Source organism: Crocodylus porosus, unplaced genomic scaffold, assembly GCF_001723895.1.
Source record: "Crocodylus porosus isolate Cpor-Errol unplaced genomic scaffold, CroPor_comp1, whole genome shotgun sequence".
Lineage (NCBI taxonomy): Eukaryota > Metazoa > Chordata > Crocodylia > Crocodylidae > Crocodylus > Crocodylus porosus.
Window position 1 is genome coordinate 31,896,218 of NW_017728918.1, and position 15,268 is coordinate 31,911,485.

Here is a 15,268-nt window from a genome sequence, read left to right on the forward strand (position 1 = left end):
ATTGTTTTTTTACTTAGAATATTTTTAATACAGAATCAAATTCACCCCCTTCTCCCTGCTCCATGCTTTAGACACCATCTCTTTATTATTGGCACCCTTGTTACTACCCTGAAAGATGAGATTTTCTTTGCACAGTGCTATCTTGTACTGACCTGTTCTCCATCTTTTGTGCACCGTGGACCAGACTCTTAACAATTTGCACCAATGTAAAATGCGTGTGCCATTCTAATCTAGTATCACTTGCATACACTTTGTACTGGTGCAGATTGCTAAGCATGCTGTGAGACAGTTGAGAGATGGGCCCTGTGACTTTGTTTTTCTCCATGCCATTACTGGCTTGTGCATTAGAGATGCACCAATATTTTGCTGTATCGTTTTAAAAATGTAAATTTTACACACACAGTTTTAAATGTATTCTGCTGCTTTTCTTTCTATTTTAATATTCTATATTTTAGGAAATTGTTCATTTGTATGCTGGAATTAGAGGTGGAGACACTTGAACATATTTATTTAGAACACAAATCGTTTTGGTAAACAGTCTTTCATAGCAAAGGATGTACTGTATATGTGCCATAGACACGAAGTGGGTGTAACCCAGTAAATCCACAAAAAGGGATGTTAAAATTTGTAGCTAATGCTTGGGTGAAAACCAACCACTGGCAAGGGGTCACTTTAATTTCTAACATCAGTGAGATGAACAAACTTTGAATATCTACTGTCAGGAGAACTGCATTTTCGTCAGAGCTGAATTACAGTTTTAAAACATAGAAAAGGGGGTTAAATGTGTGCTAATGATGAGTTCTTCGTTCAGTTATGATTATTAACTTGAGGCCTGCACTTTTATCTATGTTCAGCATTCTTTGAGTACAGCTTAAAATAATATTTTAAATATTTTAAATGGCAGATGTGTACTGCTTATAAATGAGTGTAAATGTTGGTGCACTTTATATAAAATGCATCTCCTATACAATGATCTGTTGACATTATGCTCTACTGCTTAGCTTCAGACAGTAAAGTCATGACATGTGCGGCTGTTTGGAGGATGCCGAAGGAATTGGAATCAGGCAGTCATGAATCCCCTGATGATTCATCAAGCAACACTCAAACCCTGGAGCTACTCTGTCACCTTGACAACACAGCCCATGGCAATATGGCCTGGTAGGATTCTGCATATTTTATACTCCTAGAAAAAGCCTAAAGAATAGACTGATGCTGTTAGTTTTCTGCAGGTTTATATTGCAAAAGCTGGATTACACACTATAAACCCATTCTGTCTTAAAAATGGTACAAATTGATTTTTTTTTTTTGTTTTGGTCCCAGATGTTTCATAGATTAAAAACATTTATTATAGTCCTGCAAACACATACGGTGTAACAGCCTGTGTACTGTTCTAGCACACCCTTTTCTCTTTTTGTTGCACATAGGTAGCATATTTAATGGAATATATCAGTTTTAGTGCAAAATATAATTTGGATATAACACTTTGATCTTTGTTTTATTGTCTGTGTGCAGCCCTGCTTGGTGTAAACGTAAGTAATTTATTGTCATTAGGGATAAAAGTTGATTATATTACATTTAACTATTCTTTTCTATCAACCAAGAATTTATAATGAAGGATGGGATATTGCAGTGGGTATCATAGAGGCCTCTCCTTTTTATTATTTGATTAAGAGAAATGGAAATTTGTTCACAGTGTATTCATGAGTGCCTTGCTATGTGCATATCTATATAACATATTTCTACCTTCCCCTGCACCAGCGCGGAAAACCAAATGGCAACACTTACCTGATAGCTCACAACATATATGCAGCATTAGTTGGCATCTGCTGTAACCACCTGGCCATTTTCTGTTTCTGTATTGGCAAGAAAAATACTAGACACAGGAAAACATTTTGCTTTGGTATTGGATGTGTTCATATATCAGACAGAGTGCTAAACACAGTGACAAGGTAATGTCAGATGTGCCACCTCTGCCACCACTAAGGAATTCCAAAAATACCTCTCCTGAATTGGGAAGAGACATCATAAATCAAAGATGTTGCTGAGTCACCTGTACAGATGCTGAGTTTGTTCAGTGTACCATCATACATTTAAGTGTCCAGTGTCACTGTGTGAATGTTTTAGGAACATAGAAAAGGAAGGGATATTCTTGGTCACCAAGTGCAATCCCTGTTATCACAGGGACCCATATCATATATGTCCATTAATTAAAATTCTTATAGGTGCCAATTTAAAGTGCACCAAAGGGAATAGCACTTGAAATCAACCCTTTCTTAAACTCTCCCCTTTTAGATATCTGGCTGAGGTAGGATTTTTCCCTCTTAATTAAAAGGTGAGAATCAACACAATAGTGGCAAGGTAGTTCATTTGGCTGATTTTTTTTCAACTGCAGGAGCACAGTTGACGATAGGGCTTAAGCATGCTTATTAAGGTAACCACTGACTTAGGTTTCATTGCAGACTTTTCCTCTAAGCATCAGGAAGAAGAAAATACTCATTAGGTTATCTTGTTTTTTTCCCCTGTTAGGACAGGATTGGGTCTTCTATATGGCTGGAAGTGTATATCAGGAATACACTGGTGCAATATATTCCCCAGTGTCTGCATCTGTACTGTTAATGGGGTTTTTTCATTATATTTAGCTTCTTTCTTTATTTGTGTACTGCTACTTCTTGTTGATCATACTGAACAATTTATTTTTTGTTGTTGCATACTTTCAGTACTTAAACTCCAATATTATAAGTAAATTTAGTTTTTAATCTTTCTTTGTAAATCTCTCTCTCTTCAGGACTTAAAGATTTTTACTGCAAGTCAATTAATTCCCTACAATTTGTTTAGATCCTTCAGATATTGAGATAGCTAGAACTGCATATAGGTGCCACCAGTAGGAGGATCTCTCAGCTCCTTACATAATGTTCACATCATATTTCATTTTTCCCTCTGTCATAGTGGGTTCCTTTCAATTTTTCCTCTCCTATCACCTATCAGTTTGTTTAATATTACTGCTTACAAGTAACTTTTATCACTTCAATCCCTGTTACTGGTGCATTTTTCCCACATTGCCACTTTTTGAACTTCATTTATTTTCCACACAAGTGCTAACTTCTTAAGTCTTCCTGTCATCATTCCCCATCTCTTCCAAATAATTTACAGAGGTGTGGCTTTGGCTAGTTTTTCCTGTGAATACTACCCATTTTAGAACTGTAAATTCTGTTATGCCATGATAACTTCCTCCCAGGTTACCCATTACCTTCACATACTCAATTCATTTTTTTCTGACAAAATCCTAGATGGAGAATCCTTTAGTTTAGCCTCAACTTTATGGAACAGAAAGTCCTTCACCCATGTAAAGAACCTGTTCACCATTTGATGTTTGACTCCATTGCTCTCCCAGCACTTATCCAGAAAATTGAAGTCCCCCATCAATACTATTGTCATGGATTCACCCCAAGGCAAAGCTACTTTTGGGGTTTCACCATATGGCATGAATGTCTGCTTGCCCAAATTAAGTTTACACTTATGGTATTCAGCCTCTTAATTGTAGCTATTGGAAAGCTCTCAGTTTTTTTGTTCTCATAACCATGTATGTTATAATATTTGATATAAGTGTAATTTTTATATATCATTATATTTCAGCCAGGGTTGTTTTAGAAAGGCAATAATTAACTTGATGACTGTCACCTGTTAAAACTTAGACAACACTCAGTGGTTGAAAATTAGCATTTGACTTGGTTTGTGTATTGTTCCCCATTCAGAAGTGCTTAGAAAATCTGGCTAGACAGTGATAAACTTATATTTTAAAAAAGGACAAGGGGTCTTACAATAGAGTATGGAGTGGTGGGGGGCAGACAGCTTCTGTGACTCTGGCTTCTGCCTGCCCTCTACTGCCCTACCACTCTGCCTCCACAGCCTCAAGCCCCTGTTGCCCCATCTGAAGCTGCGCTGAAGCCCTGCTCAGTGCCCCCCAGGCTGCAATGGGACATAGTCTGCTGGTGCTGGAGCAGTGGCAAGGGGGAGCTGCAGGGGTAGGCAGGGAGGGAGAGACTTTAGGGTGGGGAGGAAAACAGGAGGGAGGAGGGGTGTCCCAGCTGCCAGCAGAGGGTTTGGGATTGAGAGTATGGTCAGGGGTAGGAAGGCAAGAAAGGTTTATTGAATTAACAAAAACATGACTGTGCGTAGTATACTAAGACAGATAATAACAGACGATAATAATTTGCGTCAGCAACTTATCGACAGTGTCCTCTGATGCTTGATGTACAACAAGTTTCTCTTTCTACAAAGCTCAGTGAAGTCAGGTGTTCCCGATCAGCGCTGTCTGAGTGGTACCAGGAAGGACTCTGGTATTCAGTCTTTGGGCTCCTTGAGATCTGTGGGCCCACCGATCCAGGTCAACAGCTAATTAATCCCTTTCACAGAGCTGTATTTTCCTTCTGAATGATTTTCAGAAGTTTCAGCCAATTTATAACTTCTGAACTGTGCTGATAACTTACAGCTGCTCAGATTCTTTTTACTTCCACTGTCCTTAGACTGACTAATAGCAGTACAAGCCTTGCATTCCTTTGATAAGGTTAATTTTAACTATGCCACAGGGCCTTACTACTTCAAGGCTTTGCTAAATTTACTAGGCATTACTTTATACAAGGCCTTACTACATCTTAAACTTTAATTAGGCTCTTAGCAACAATATATAGCTTAATATCTAAACAAATACAGAAAAACACTTGGTCTAATCTTCGTAGAGCCTTCAGCAAGCACCTTTATCACAGACATAATTTTCAGCTGTCACAAGGGGTGGGGACATGAGTATGTGGGGTGGCAGAAGAGATGTGGAGGAGGGAAGAGAGGGGATGGGGGAAGGAGAGTGGGAGTCTGAGGCTGTGGGGGCCAGGCACAAAGGGGGGTAAATGGGAGGGAAAAGGTGGCAGGGGGCAAGCTGCCTGTTTGCTCCACTGCCTTCACGCTGCCTACCCCCTTACTGCCTCTCACTGCCTGCCCTACCACATGCTCCCCTACTATCTCCATCACTATCACTCCCGTACTGTCTCCCCCATTACTGCCTCATCATGTCTCCCTCCACTACTTGCAGCAGAGGGGCGAGAATTTGAGATGATCCTCCAATAATTAAATTATATACATGGAAAATTATAATACATGTTTACTTCAAGGCTTTGCTAAATTTACTAGGTATTACTTTATACAAGGTCTTACTACATCGTAAGCTTTAATTATTCTTATTCAGGTAAATACAGTAATTTCTGGGGCTGGCAGAGACTCCTTCACTGCAGCTGCAGTGTGCAGTATAAGGGCAGTGGACCTGAGGCTTGCGGAGACAGGGAGTGATTTTGGCACAAACTCAGTTTGTTCCTTGGGGTAGTGGCAATGCAGTGGGGAGAAACTCAGGGCTCCGAGGCTACCCTATGGATGGGTTTGTGACAAGTGTTTTAAGTTCTGGATAATTTTGTAATTTCCTTGAAGACTGCCTAATCTACCTCTACTTCCTAACTTGGCAAATCCCCACCATTATATCATCTTTTATCTTCTCCTAAATATGCTCAGTTCTGCTATGTTCTTCCTCCTGAACAAGGCAAAAAAGGGTGTACATTTTTGACAGATTACTTTTATCAACAAACAAACAAAATTAAAAAATGACTTTTCTCAACAAACCAAGTAGATGAACAGGAAGCAGGCCTGTAACATAAAAGTAATCACTTTTCCATAGCCCCTTTTTTGACCATATCTCTATTTAAAATAACAGATATTTAGGATATTTTTCACTTTCCCTATAACATGTATAATTAGGCAGGCCCTATGCAGAGAGGCTATGGGACCTGAACCTGTTCAGCCTCCACAAGAGAAGGCTGAGGGGGGATCCAGTGGCCTGTTACAAACTAGTCAGAGGGGACCAGCAGGCACTGGGGAAGTCCCTGTTCCCCCGAGCACTACCAGGAGTGACTAGAAATAACGGTCACAAGCTGGCAGAGGATAAATTCAGATTAGACATCAAGAGGTGCTACTTCACCGTCAGTGTGGCTAGGATCTGGAACCAACTTCCAAGCGAAGTGGTGCTGGCTCCTACCCTGGGGGTCTTTAAGACAGGGCTAGACAGTCACCTTGCTGGGGTCATTTGACCCCAGTACTCTTTTTTGCCATGGCAGTGGGTCGGACTTGATGATCTGCTCAGGTCCCTTCAGACCCTACTAATTATGAAACTATGTTTCAGCATGCTTTTGTTTAGTAATCTAAAAAATGTAAGTTAAATTATTAGAATATGGATAGTTCTGCAAATTTAACGTGTCCCTACTTCATAAAAGTTCTTGGTATTGGTGCAGGTATTAAAATTTCTTTATTGACTAAAGAAGCTTTTCTAGATAAATAATTTTGCATTTATAAAAGCATTCAATTGTCACGTGAAAAATAAATGCTGTCTGCCCCCTAACCAAATCTGTGTTTTCTGTATTTTAATTAAAGATGGTCTCTTTTTTAAAGATTTCTCTTTACATTGCATACGTATCCCTTTTAAATGGGGAAAAATGATCTTCACATTACTGTTTCTGTTAGAGACGGTTGGTTGCTTCCTCCTTATGCTTGCACTTGAAGTTGGTAGGCAAGTCAGTAAACCAATAGTGACATACTTAATGAGAATTAGGTATCTGCAACATTTATTTTCCCCCCATTTCAGCTTTTCTGAGGCAGCCATGTGTCTGCCAAATTGGTGGTGGCAGGATTAACCCCCATGCTTGAGTAACAGTGGCAGGTTTAGTTCTTTTCAGCGAAAATACCTTCTGTTTCTTTCCTTGGCTTCCCTTTATCCTTTTAATTAGGAGGGATCAGAGCCACCAAAACTTTAATTCATACAGAGAAATTTGATTGAAAAAGACAAGCATTTGATGCCTACTCAGAATGCACCAACCAATGAAGCTCATGGGAAAATGGGATTTAAGCCAATTGCAACAAATTATGCTAATAACGAGAACTGGGGACAACAAACGTGCAGGTGCAAGAAAAGCCATTGGTCAATAAAGTAGGTCACTCTTAATGACTAAAAATTAAGCCAGTATGGTATTCAAAGAGATGGTTTCTTATTAATCCTCATGTAACTTTTCAGTGTGGGCCTTTTAATAATGAAAGAGGAGTTTAAGGTATCAGGTTTTTTATGAAAACATTGTTGTACCTGGTAATTACTAGTGCTGTTTACAGTTGTTCTTGTGCTATGATCTCATGAGCTCCACGAGAAATAGCTATTCTACAAAGATAAATTCATATGACACACTGATTGAAATCGAAGGTTGCTGTACCTTCTGACTATCTCAGGCTGTGATCTTGTCAGATCTTTCCACCCTTAGTCATGCCATCCTTAAATTATAGGTAGAATAAATTAAATGCTGTACAGTGCTCTCTGGTTGGCTACATGTGTTGACAATGTAGTAACAAGAATTTTTCTGACCTGGGTACTTAAATTTACAATCAAAATCTCCCTCTTTCCCCTGCCCCATCTTTCTGCCATTTTATTTCATTATCCTTTTTCCACCTGTGTCCTTTTCAGTTGTTCGTTCTGTTTCTGCACTTATATTTGGGATATTACTAAATCCTGTAATGTCTTGTACTAAAGAGTCTGTAATATCCATTTTTTTCTTTCCACCCAATGCCTCTGCACAGACAATACTCCCTCACTTGATTTTGGCAACATCATATCTTCCATTACCGAATTCTTTGCTGTCTTTCTTGTGCTTTTTTTTTAACATAGTTTAAAATACTGTTTCTCCTTCAAAGAGTTGCAGCAGGCTAAGCACATTCCTGCATTCATTTTTCTCTACATCTCCTCATGTTTCTTCCTTCCTTTGTTTTTATCTTCTCTTCCCTTTGATGGCTTCTCCTCTTAGTTTTCTGTACACTTTTACGCTGCTCTGTCACACTAGCTAGCTAGCACCACGTTCAAAACGGATCTGGGGGTCATAATTTACCATAAAATGAATATGAGTCACCAGTGTGATGCTACAGTTAGCACAGCAAACAATACGCTGGCATGCATCAGCCAGTGCATATCAAGCAAAATTAAGGAAGTTATTTTCCCGCTGTACTCGGCATTGGTGAGGCTGCAGCTGGAGTACTGCATCCAGTTCTGGGCGCCGCACTTGAAGAACAATGTGACAAAGGATGTGAGAGAGTCCAGAGAAGAGCCACTCATATGATTAGAGGCCTGAAGAGCAAGCCGTATGAGGAGAGGCTGACAGATGTGGGACTGCTTAGCCTAGAAAAGAGAAGATTTTGAGGGGGATTTGGTGGCAGCTTACAAATATATCAGGGGAGACCATCAGGGGCTAGGTGAACAACTATTCACCAAAGCACCCCAGGGGAAAACCAGAAACAACAGTCATAAACTCCTAGAAGAAGGTTTCAGACTGGATATAAGGAAAAACTTCTTCACAGTTCATGTGACCAGACTCTGGGTTAGACTCCCAGTGTGAGTGGTGCAGGCACCTAACCTGGAGATCTTCAAAAAGAGATTGGAAGCGCACCTTGCTGGGGTTATTTGACCCCAGCAGCCTTTCCTGCCCACAGCAGGGGGGTTGGACCCAGTGATCTCTTGAGGTTCCTTCCAGCCCTAACCTGTGAATCTGTCACATGTGCCACTAATTAAAGAATTAATTCCTTTTATTGGTGAGTAACTGTTACATTTAGAACAAATGAAAACTGACATGTATTTTAACATTAACCATGATGCTAAAAATAAATCCACACGTGCAGGTTCTGCATGTATGCAGGGGTTATTCAGTTGAAGAGTCATTGGTGTAATTTGGACCCTTTCTGCTTTTTATGAATGACCAAAGATAATACCATCATGCTAATATTCTTTATTTATGTCCCAGCCCCCTCAGTTTCTTCACCACCATACAAAACTTCAGTGCTATTATGACACATGGATTAGAGAAGCTGATTCACTGCAGACAGATTCAAAGAATGGTCAGCACTTAAAAATAATTTTCCCACCTGTTTCATTTCGCATAATTATATTCTCCATCACCTGTCTCTAATTGCACAAAATATACAAGACTAATAGAGAAGAATTTTTCTGAAAACTTGCCATATAGCAAGGGTTCTTCTTTTAGAGTATGGCTTCCATCCCTTTTCCATATAACACTGCTGTTCCTGTGTCAGGCTTGTTTGCTTACCACTGCTTTGTGATTTACTAAAGGATGCAGTTTCCTAATCTTGAATCCTTAATAGGATGTTTATTATTAAGTAACCATTCCTGTGGGACCATTAACTCGTCTTTTTTACATGTTCCATCATGTCCCCTAGCTGTCTTATTTTCTACTTTTGTCATTTCCTGAAAAATATCCAGAACTTAGTGCATATGGGTAAAACCTGGTTAGTCACTGATTCATTCTTTCTCATGAATGTTCCCTGATATTTTTAGTAATTTTAAGTGGACTAAATCATTTGTGTATTACTGTATTAAAAACCTTGATCGACTAATTGCCATCAGTTATATACATAGAGAGATAGGGGTTTCAGTGGGAAGTAACTTTGATGTATTAGCTGGCTAGCAAAGAAGACCATTATTTTTGTTAATGGGACTCTTAATAGGTCTTTAACTTTCACTTAAATTCATGTCCACCAATGTCTCTTTGCACTCCAGCAATATCCTTAATACATTATCCTGCATTTAAGATACTAGAATTAATGTCAAGAGCTTGATTCAGCAAGCATATGCTGTTTAAAGCTCTCTAAGCGCTTTTAAAGTGATCCAAACAGTAAGAATAGCCAGAGTGCTTCAGAAATGATTTTCAAAAAATAAGGAACATCTCTGAAGTGCTTCATGAAAAGTCTGCCACTCCAGGTCCCCCAGAATCCTAGTGTTTCACATATTCCCACATGAGGCAGCAGGAACAGTAGGGGCAAAAGAAAGATTCTTGCCATGCTTCTCAGCCTCTGGAGGTTTCTGAAGACAGCTGAGTACACAAGAGAGAGTTCATTGGCGGCTGGATTTCTCCCTCCCCCATTAACTACCACTATAGGAGGAAACAAAGGAGGAGCAGAGCAGTGTAGGATACCTGAGGACCGAGCAACCCCTATTTGTCCCCCTGCTGGAGAGCCCTGCAGCACATAATGCTTCAAAATTGCTGCAGTGATTTGGCAGTGGTGGTGCTGGATAAGGAGGGGGGGGGGGGGTTAGAAGGGAGGTGCACACCCATTCAGCACTGAATTTAAAGTGCTCTCAAATGGAGTAAAATTTGGAGCACTTCAAATGCATGTCTGTCCATGCTCTTAACTTTTTAAGCAAGTGAATAGTGTAATTGATTTCATATGCTTAAAGGCATGTATTTTGCTCAGTACACTGTCTAGATTTCTTATATTTTAAGTTTGTAAACCATAATGCGGGAGGGAATTGGGGAAAAAATGCTACTCAGCGGGTGTGTACACGACACACTGTCTAATAACACTGTGCAGTAGCGTGCCGAGAAAAACTCATGCTAATACACATTAATAGGTTAATACTACTGTGCAGTTAGCATCTATATAAACCCGTGCACCAGTGCTACTGCAAGTACTAAACTTAATTTGCAGCAACTATAGTGCATTAATGAACATGTACACACACCCATCAAGTAAAAAAAAAATGCAAGAGTTCTGAGGCCTTATTTCACCATGGATCTTTCCCCCCCAAATATGCAAGCAAAGATATATTTTGTCCTCTGAACACTTACTTTAATTTAATGACTTGCCTGTCATTGAAAATAAATTGAAAAGCTGTTTCAATAGTTGTTCAGAGATATTTTTTCTGTCTTGTTCAGGAGCCACTTTAGACTTTGTCAGCACTTGAAAAAATAGAACTTTTTATACTTTCTGTTGGTGCTGTTGTGTGAACAGATCTTGGCTGTTTTTTACCATTCAGATGCAACTTATTCTCAAAAAGTGTTTTTACTGATATAGGTTCAAGTAACTGGGATATGCTGGGCTATGCTGCTAAAGACACTTTTATGTCTGTATAACTGTTCACTTGGAATTTGTTGGTGTAGAAGTGCCAGAGAAATCACATCTCTAACACACATTGCTATATCAGCAATAATTTACAAGTTATCCTAAGGAACTAATAACTTCAAATGTTTTTTAAGTAGCAACCAACTGCTTACATACTACAGTTGTATGATAAATTAAATATTGTAGAATTAAATCAAACAGTTGTATTACTGTATTTATTATGTAATGCCACATAAGCTTAACAAACCTCTTGTAAGAACCATCGATAGATATATGAATTCCATTGTTAAAGATCAGGGTCAGAGAGGCTCAAGTGCAGTAATGTTGAATATTTTTATATTCTTCTCATTTAATAAGACTACTAAAATAATCATTTTAAGTAGCATTCTCCGAAACCACATTTTTATGCTAAAGCTTTGCAACTATCATTGTTACAAATAATCTGTAAAGGGGCCTGCTAAAAAATTTTTAGAATATATTTTTTTTAATTTCTTGTTTACATCTGGCAGTACTTACTGTAATTGCTTCAGTTTTATTGATTATCAGCTGCACTTCTTGTCTTATGCAGTGGCTTAATATCTTTATGCTTCATGCATACTATTTCTTAGGTCTGACAATAGGATCTCCAAACAGTGACAAAGCCGATGTGAAACTAGACCAATAGGTATCTGCCTCCAGTCCTACGTACAAAGGAGGAAAGAAGAGGTTCAAAAGCATTTTGGGCCCAGCCTCAGATGGTGGTGCTTTTGTGTCCTGCCTATCATAGAACCTCAAAATGTCAACAGAAGCATGTAGAAAATTATCTGGGCCAGTCCACTGTGTACTCCTGCAAATATTAATAATGGTTTCAGAGGCAATATTATTATGAAGAAAAAAAAATCCTGCTTTCACAGGGTGAGGAGAAAGACCAGCCAGCATTATACCTTATAACCTTGTGGAAGCTACCTGTGCTGTAAGCCTAGAAGCCCAGGGTTCTAGTCTCAGCTCTTCCACCGATAATGTCAACATTTTTGGCTAGGGACAAATATTCAAAAAGCCTGAGTCTGAATTGATTCAGTCTTTTCCAGGTTAGTCTAATCTGCAAAGCTTGAACCAGTTTGGAGCTGGATAGACATTCCCTTTTCATTCCAGAAATGCTAGCACATGCCTGCAGTGGCTCAGGCTAGAAGCCAGGGAGTGCTGAGCTGAGCGCATGTGTGGCCAGACCCAGGCAGGATGCTGTGATTAGGAAGGGGTGTAAACCTTGATCCTGTCTGCACCATCCCCGGCTTTTCCCCGCAGGGTGCTCAAAGGGCAAGATTGTTGCCAGACCCTGCATCTGTTGATACTGAGCCTTCAATCTCCATCTCCCTGCTTTTTCAGACTGTCCACAAACCAAGTCATTTCTAACACCTTTTTCTGTTCCCTCTTGAAGACTGACAGATTGCAGTCAGCAGGTTGCTTGGCAGAACAAAGTTTCTCGGCCTATCAGGCCCTACAAACAAAAACACGTCTTTTATTAGTTTCGAGCTCTTCTCATCTGCAGGGTGCATTTGCAAGCCACTAGCTGTCTGCCCGTATCCCAGTGAAACTGGAGACCCACACAGACACATCTCAGCATTAGGTAGCATGGGACGGGTGTGGCCAGGTGCCAGGACCCTGAGCTGGGGTCCCTGCCATGGGAGAGGGGTGAGAGTGGATATCCCTGCTTGACCAGCCAGCAGAGAGCAGGAGGAGGGGATGAGCAGGGGGAAGCCTGGCAGCTCCTGCAGTTCCTCAGCCAGCCAGAGTAGCTATAGTGCTCTGGCTAGGAAGGAGAGGGATGGGGCCAGCCCTGCTGTGGAGCAGAGAGCCCCACCCAGGGCTGCAAAGCATCTGGGATGCTGTGGTACTGTGGTTTAAGTTAAACCAGGAAGGGGTCTGGGACAAACATTGTATAAACTGGTTTGACCCAAATCCGTTAAGTCTGGTAGTACATTCAACCAGGTTTATCTCAAACCAGTTTCAGCCATTTTCAAACTGGTATACATGCACTAAGCATCTGTTCTGTTACAGGTTTAAACAAGTTTTTGATCACTTAAACCGGTTTATGTGTAATGTCTTTGTTTAACAATCCTTGTACATAAAGGTTTCTGACTTTGTTTGCTGGTGGTAAGTTACTTACCAGTTTCACAGGTAGGATAGCTGGACACCAGCATAAAGCCACTGTAGCAGAATTGAGAATGACATTGATATTGAGGGCCTAAGTCTCATCCACTTTGTAACAAAGTCTTTCAGAAGAAACAAGTCAAACTGGATGTTATATTCTATACTAACAGCATTGTCCTGTGCCACCCTGTGTGGAGTAAATCACATATTTGAGATTTATGATTCTGCTGCTGTTTTCCATGCCAAGATATCTGGTTTTTAGCTCAGGTGGTAGAAATTTGTGCTTTTACATTTAAGAGTTTATGCCCTGGATATGTCCCAAATGCTGTGCCATTTAACTTATACTATAAGCTTCCCCTTCTGAGCCAGGAACAGAGACCAATTATATCCACATAGGCAAATCTAGGATTTGTCAAAGCAAGCTGTATAACTCTGTCCCTCAGGCAGGGTGTGTGGGCAAGGTGCACTTGGAACCCCAGGTTGGTGGGGACACAGGAGAGCTGGGCAGAGAGCAGGCACAGAAAGAAGGGATCTGTCCTGTGCTGCTGCCACTGTCCTTAGCCTACCTGGGTGTGGGAAGAACCCCAGAGCTGCTCCTCTCACCTCATGGGATCTTTTGGGCAGGGAGTGGCTGTGCAGGCTGTCAGGCTTGGCAGGGGCCAGTCATGGCAAGAGGCAGGTTTCTTTTTTCTGTATCTGTTCCCTGGTCGGCAGGGATCAGGGTCGAGGGAGGAGGAGCAGTCGGGAGCAGGCACAGGATGAGGAAACCTGCCTAGTGCTTCCACTATCTGCGACTGATCTAGGTATGCTGCCTTGCTGTGCCCTACAGCTAGTGGCTGGCACGGTGTAGGAGCAGCTCCTGGCCCTCCTGTCCTCTCCCATGCCGGGTCATCTGGGGACACCATCAATGGCAACTGAGTCCCCACCTTTTCTATCATAGAATCAAAGGCCTGTAAGATCATCAAGTCCAGTTCCCTGTCATAGGCAGGAGGTTATTGGGCTCAAATGAGCTCAATGAAGTGCTTGTCCAGCCTCTTCCTGCACCACCTCTGCTGGGAGCATTTTCCAGATTCTAGATACCTTTACAGAAAAGAAGTTTTTCCTAATGTCCAACTTAAATTTTTCCTCAATTAGTTTGTGCCCGTTGGTTCTCATTCTCCCTTGAGGTGCCTTTCCAAAGAGTTGTTCCTCTAGATCTTGGTGTTCATCCTAGACATACTTGTAGGCAGCTGTCAAGTCACCTCTCAGTCTTCTCTTGCTCAGACTGAAAAAAACCCAGTTCCTGGAGTCTCTCCTCATAGGGCCTATCCTTCAGGCCCCTAATCATACAGGTGGCCCTTCTCTGTACCTTTCCAAGCTTATCCACATCCTTCCTGAAGTGTGGTGCCCAGAACTGGACACAGTACTCCAGCTGTGGCGTCACCAATGCTGAATAGAGGCGGTAGAGCACCTCTTTGTATCCGTTTGCAACACATTGGCTGATACACACCAGAGTTCTATTTGCTCTGCTGGTGACTTCATCGCACTGTTGGCTTGTATTCATCTTCTGGTCAGTTGTCACCCCCAGGTCCCTTTCAGATGCAGTGCCAGCCAGTGCACCACCCATCATTTAGTTGTGGTGAAGGTTCTTCCCTATTGAACCTCATTTTGTTGCGTTCAGCCCATAGGATCAGTCTGTCGAGGTCATCCTGCAGCCTTACGCTATTCTCAGATGTGCCCACATTTCCCCGCAGCTTGGTGTCATCAGCAAACTTAATCATTATGCTTTCCACCCCCTCATCCAAGTCATTGATAAAGATGTTAAAGAGCATGGGCCCAAGCACTGATCCCTGAGGGACACCATTGGAGATGGCTCTCCAGGATGAGGCCATCCCATTGATTACAGCTCTCTGGGATTGGCCTCTGAGCCAGTTGCCATCCCACTTCACTGTAGACTGGTCTAGGCCTGTACCCTCCAGCTTAATTGAAAGGATCTCATGGGAGATGGTATCAAAGGCCTTGCTGAAGTCTAGGTAAATGATGTCAACCTCATGTCACTTGTCCAGCTAGTTAATTACCTGGTCATAAAAGGTCATAAAAGGGTACCACCAGGTTGTTAGGCATGACCTATCCTCGACAAAACTGTGCCGGTTGCTTCTTAATGGTTGATGGCTTCCTTGAC

The 15,268-nt window shown here is 41.2% G+C and overlaps 1 protein-coding gene across 4 annotated transcripts in view; it reads left to right on the forward strand.

The window, feature by feature from the left end:
• The window catches only part of TSSC1 (tumor suppressing subtransferable candidate 1), a 184,314-nt gene that overhangs the window by 94,796 nt on the left and 74,250 nt on the right, over positions 1-15,268 (forward strand). For all 4 annotated transcript variants that reach the window (XM_019537445.1, XM_019537447.1, XM_019537446.1 and 1 more), the window contains one exon: positions 1,002-1,158. In XM_019537445.1, coding sequence (XP_019392990.1) covers positions 1,002-1,158 — 157 coding nt within the window. The remainder of the gene's footprint in view (positions 1-1,001; positions 1,159-15,268) is intronic.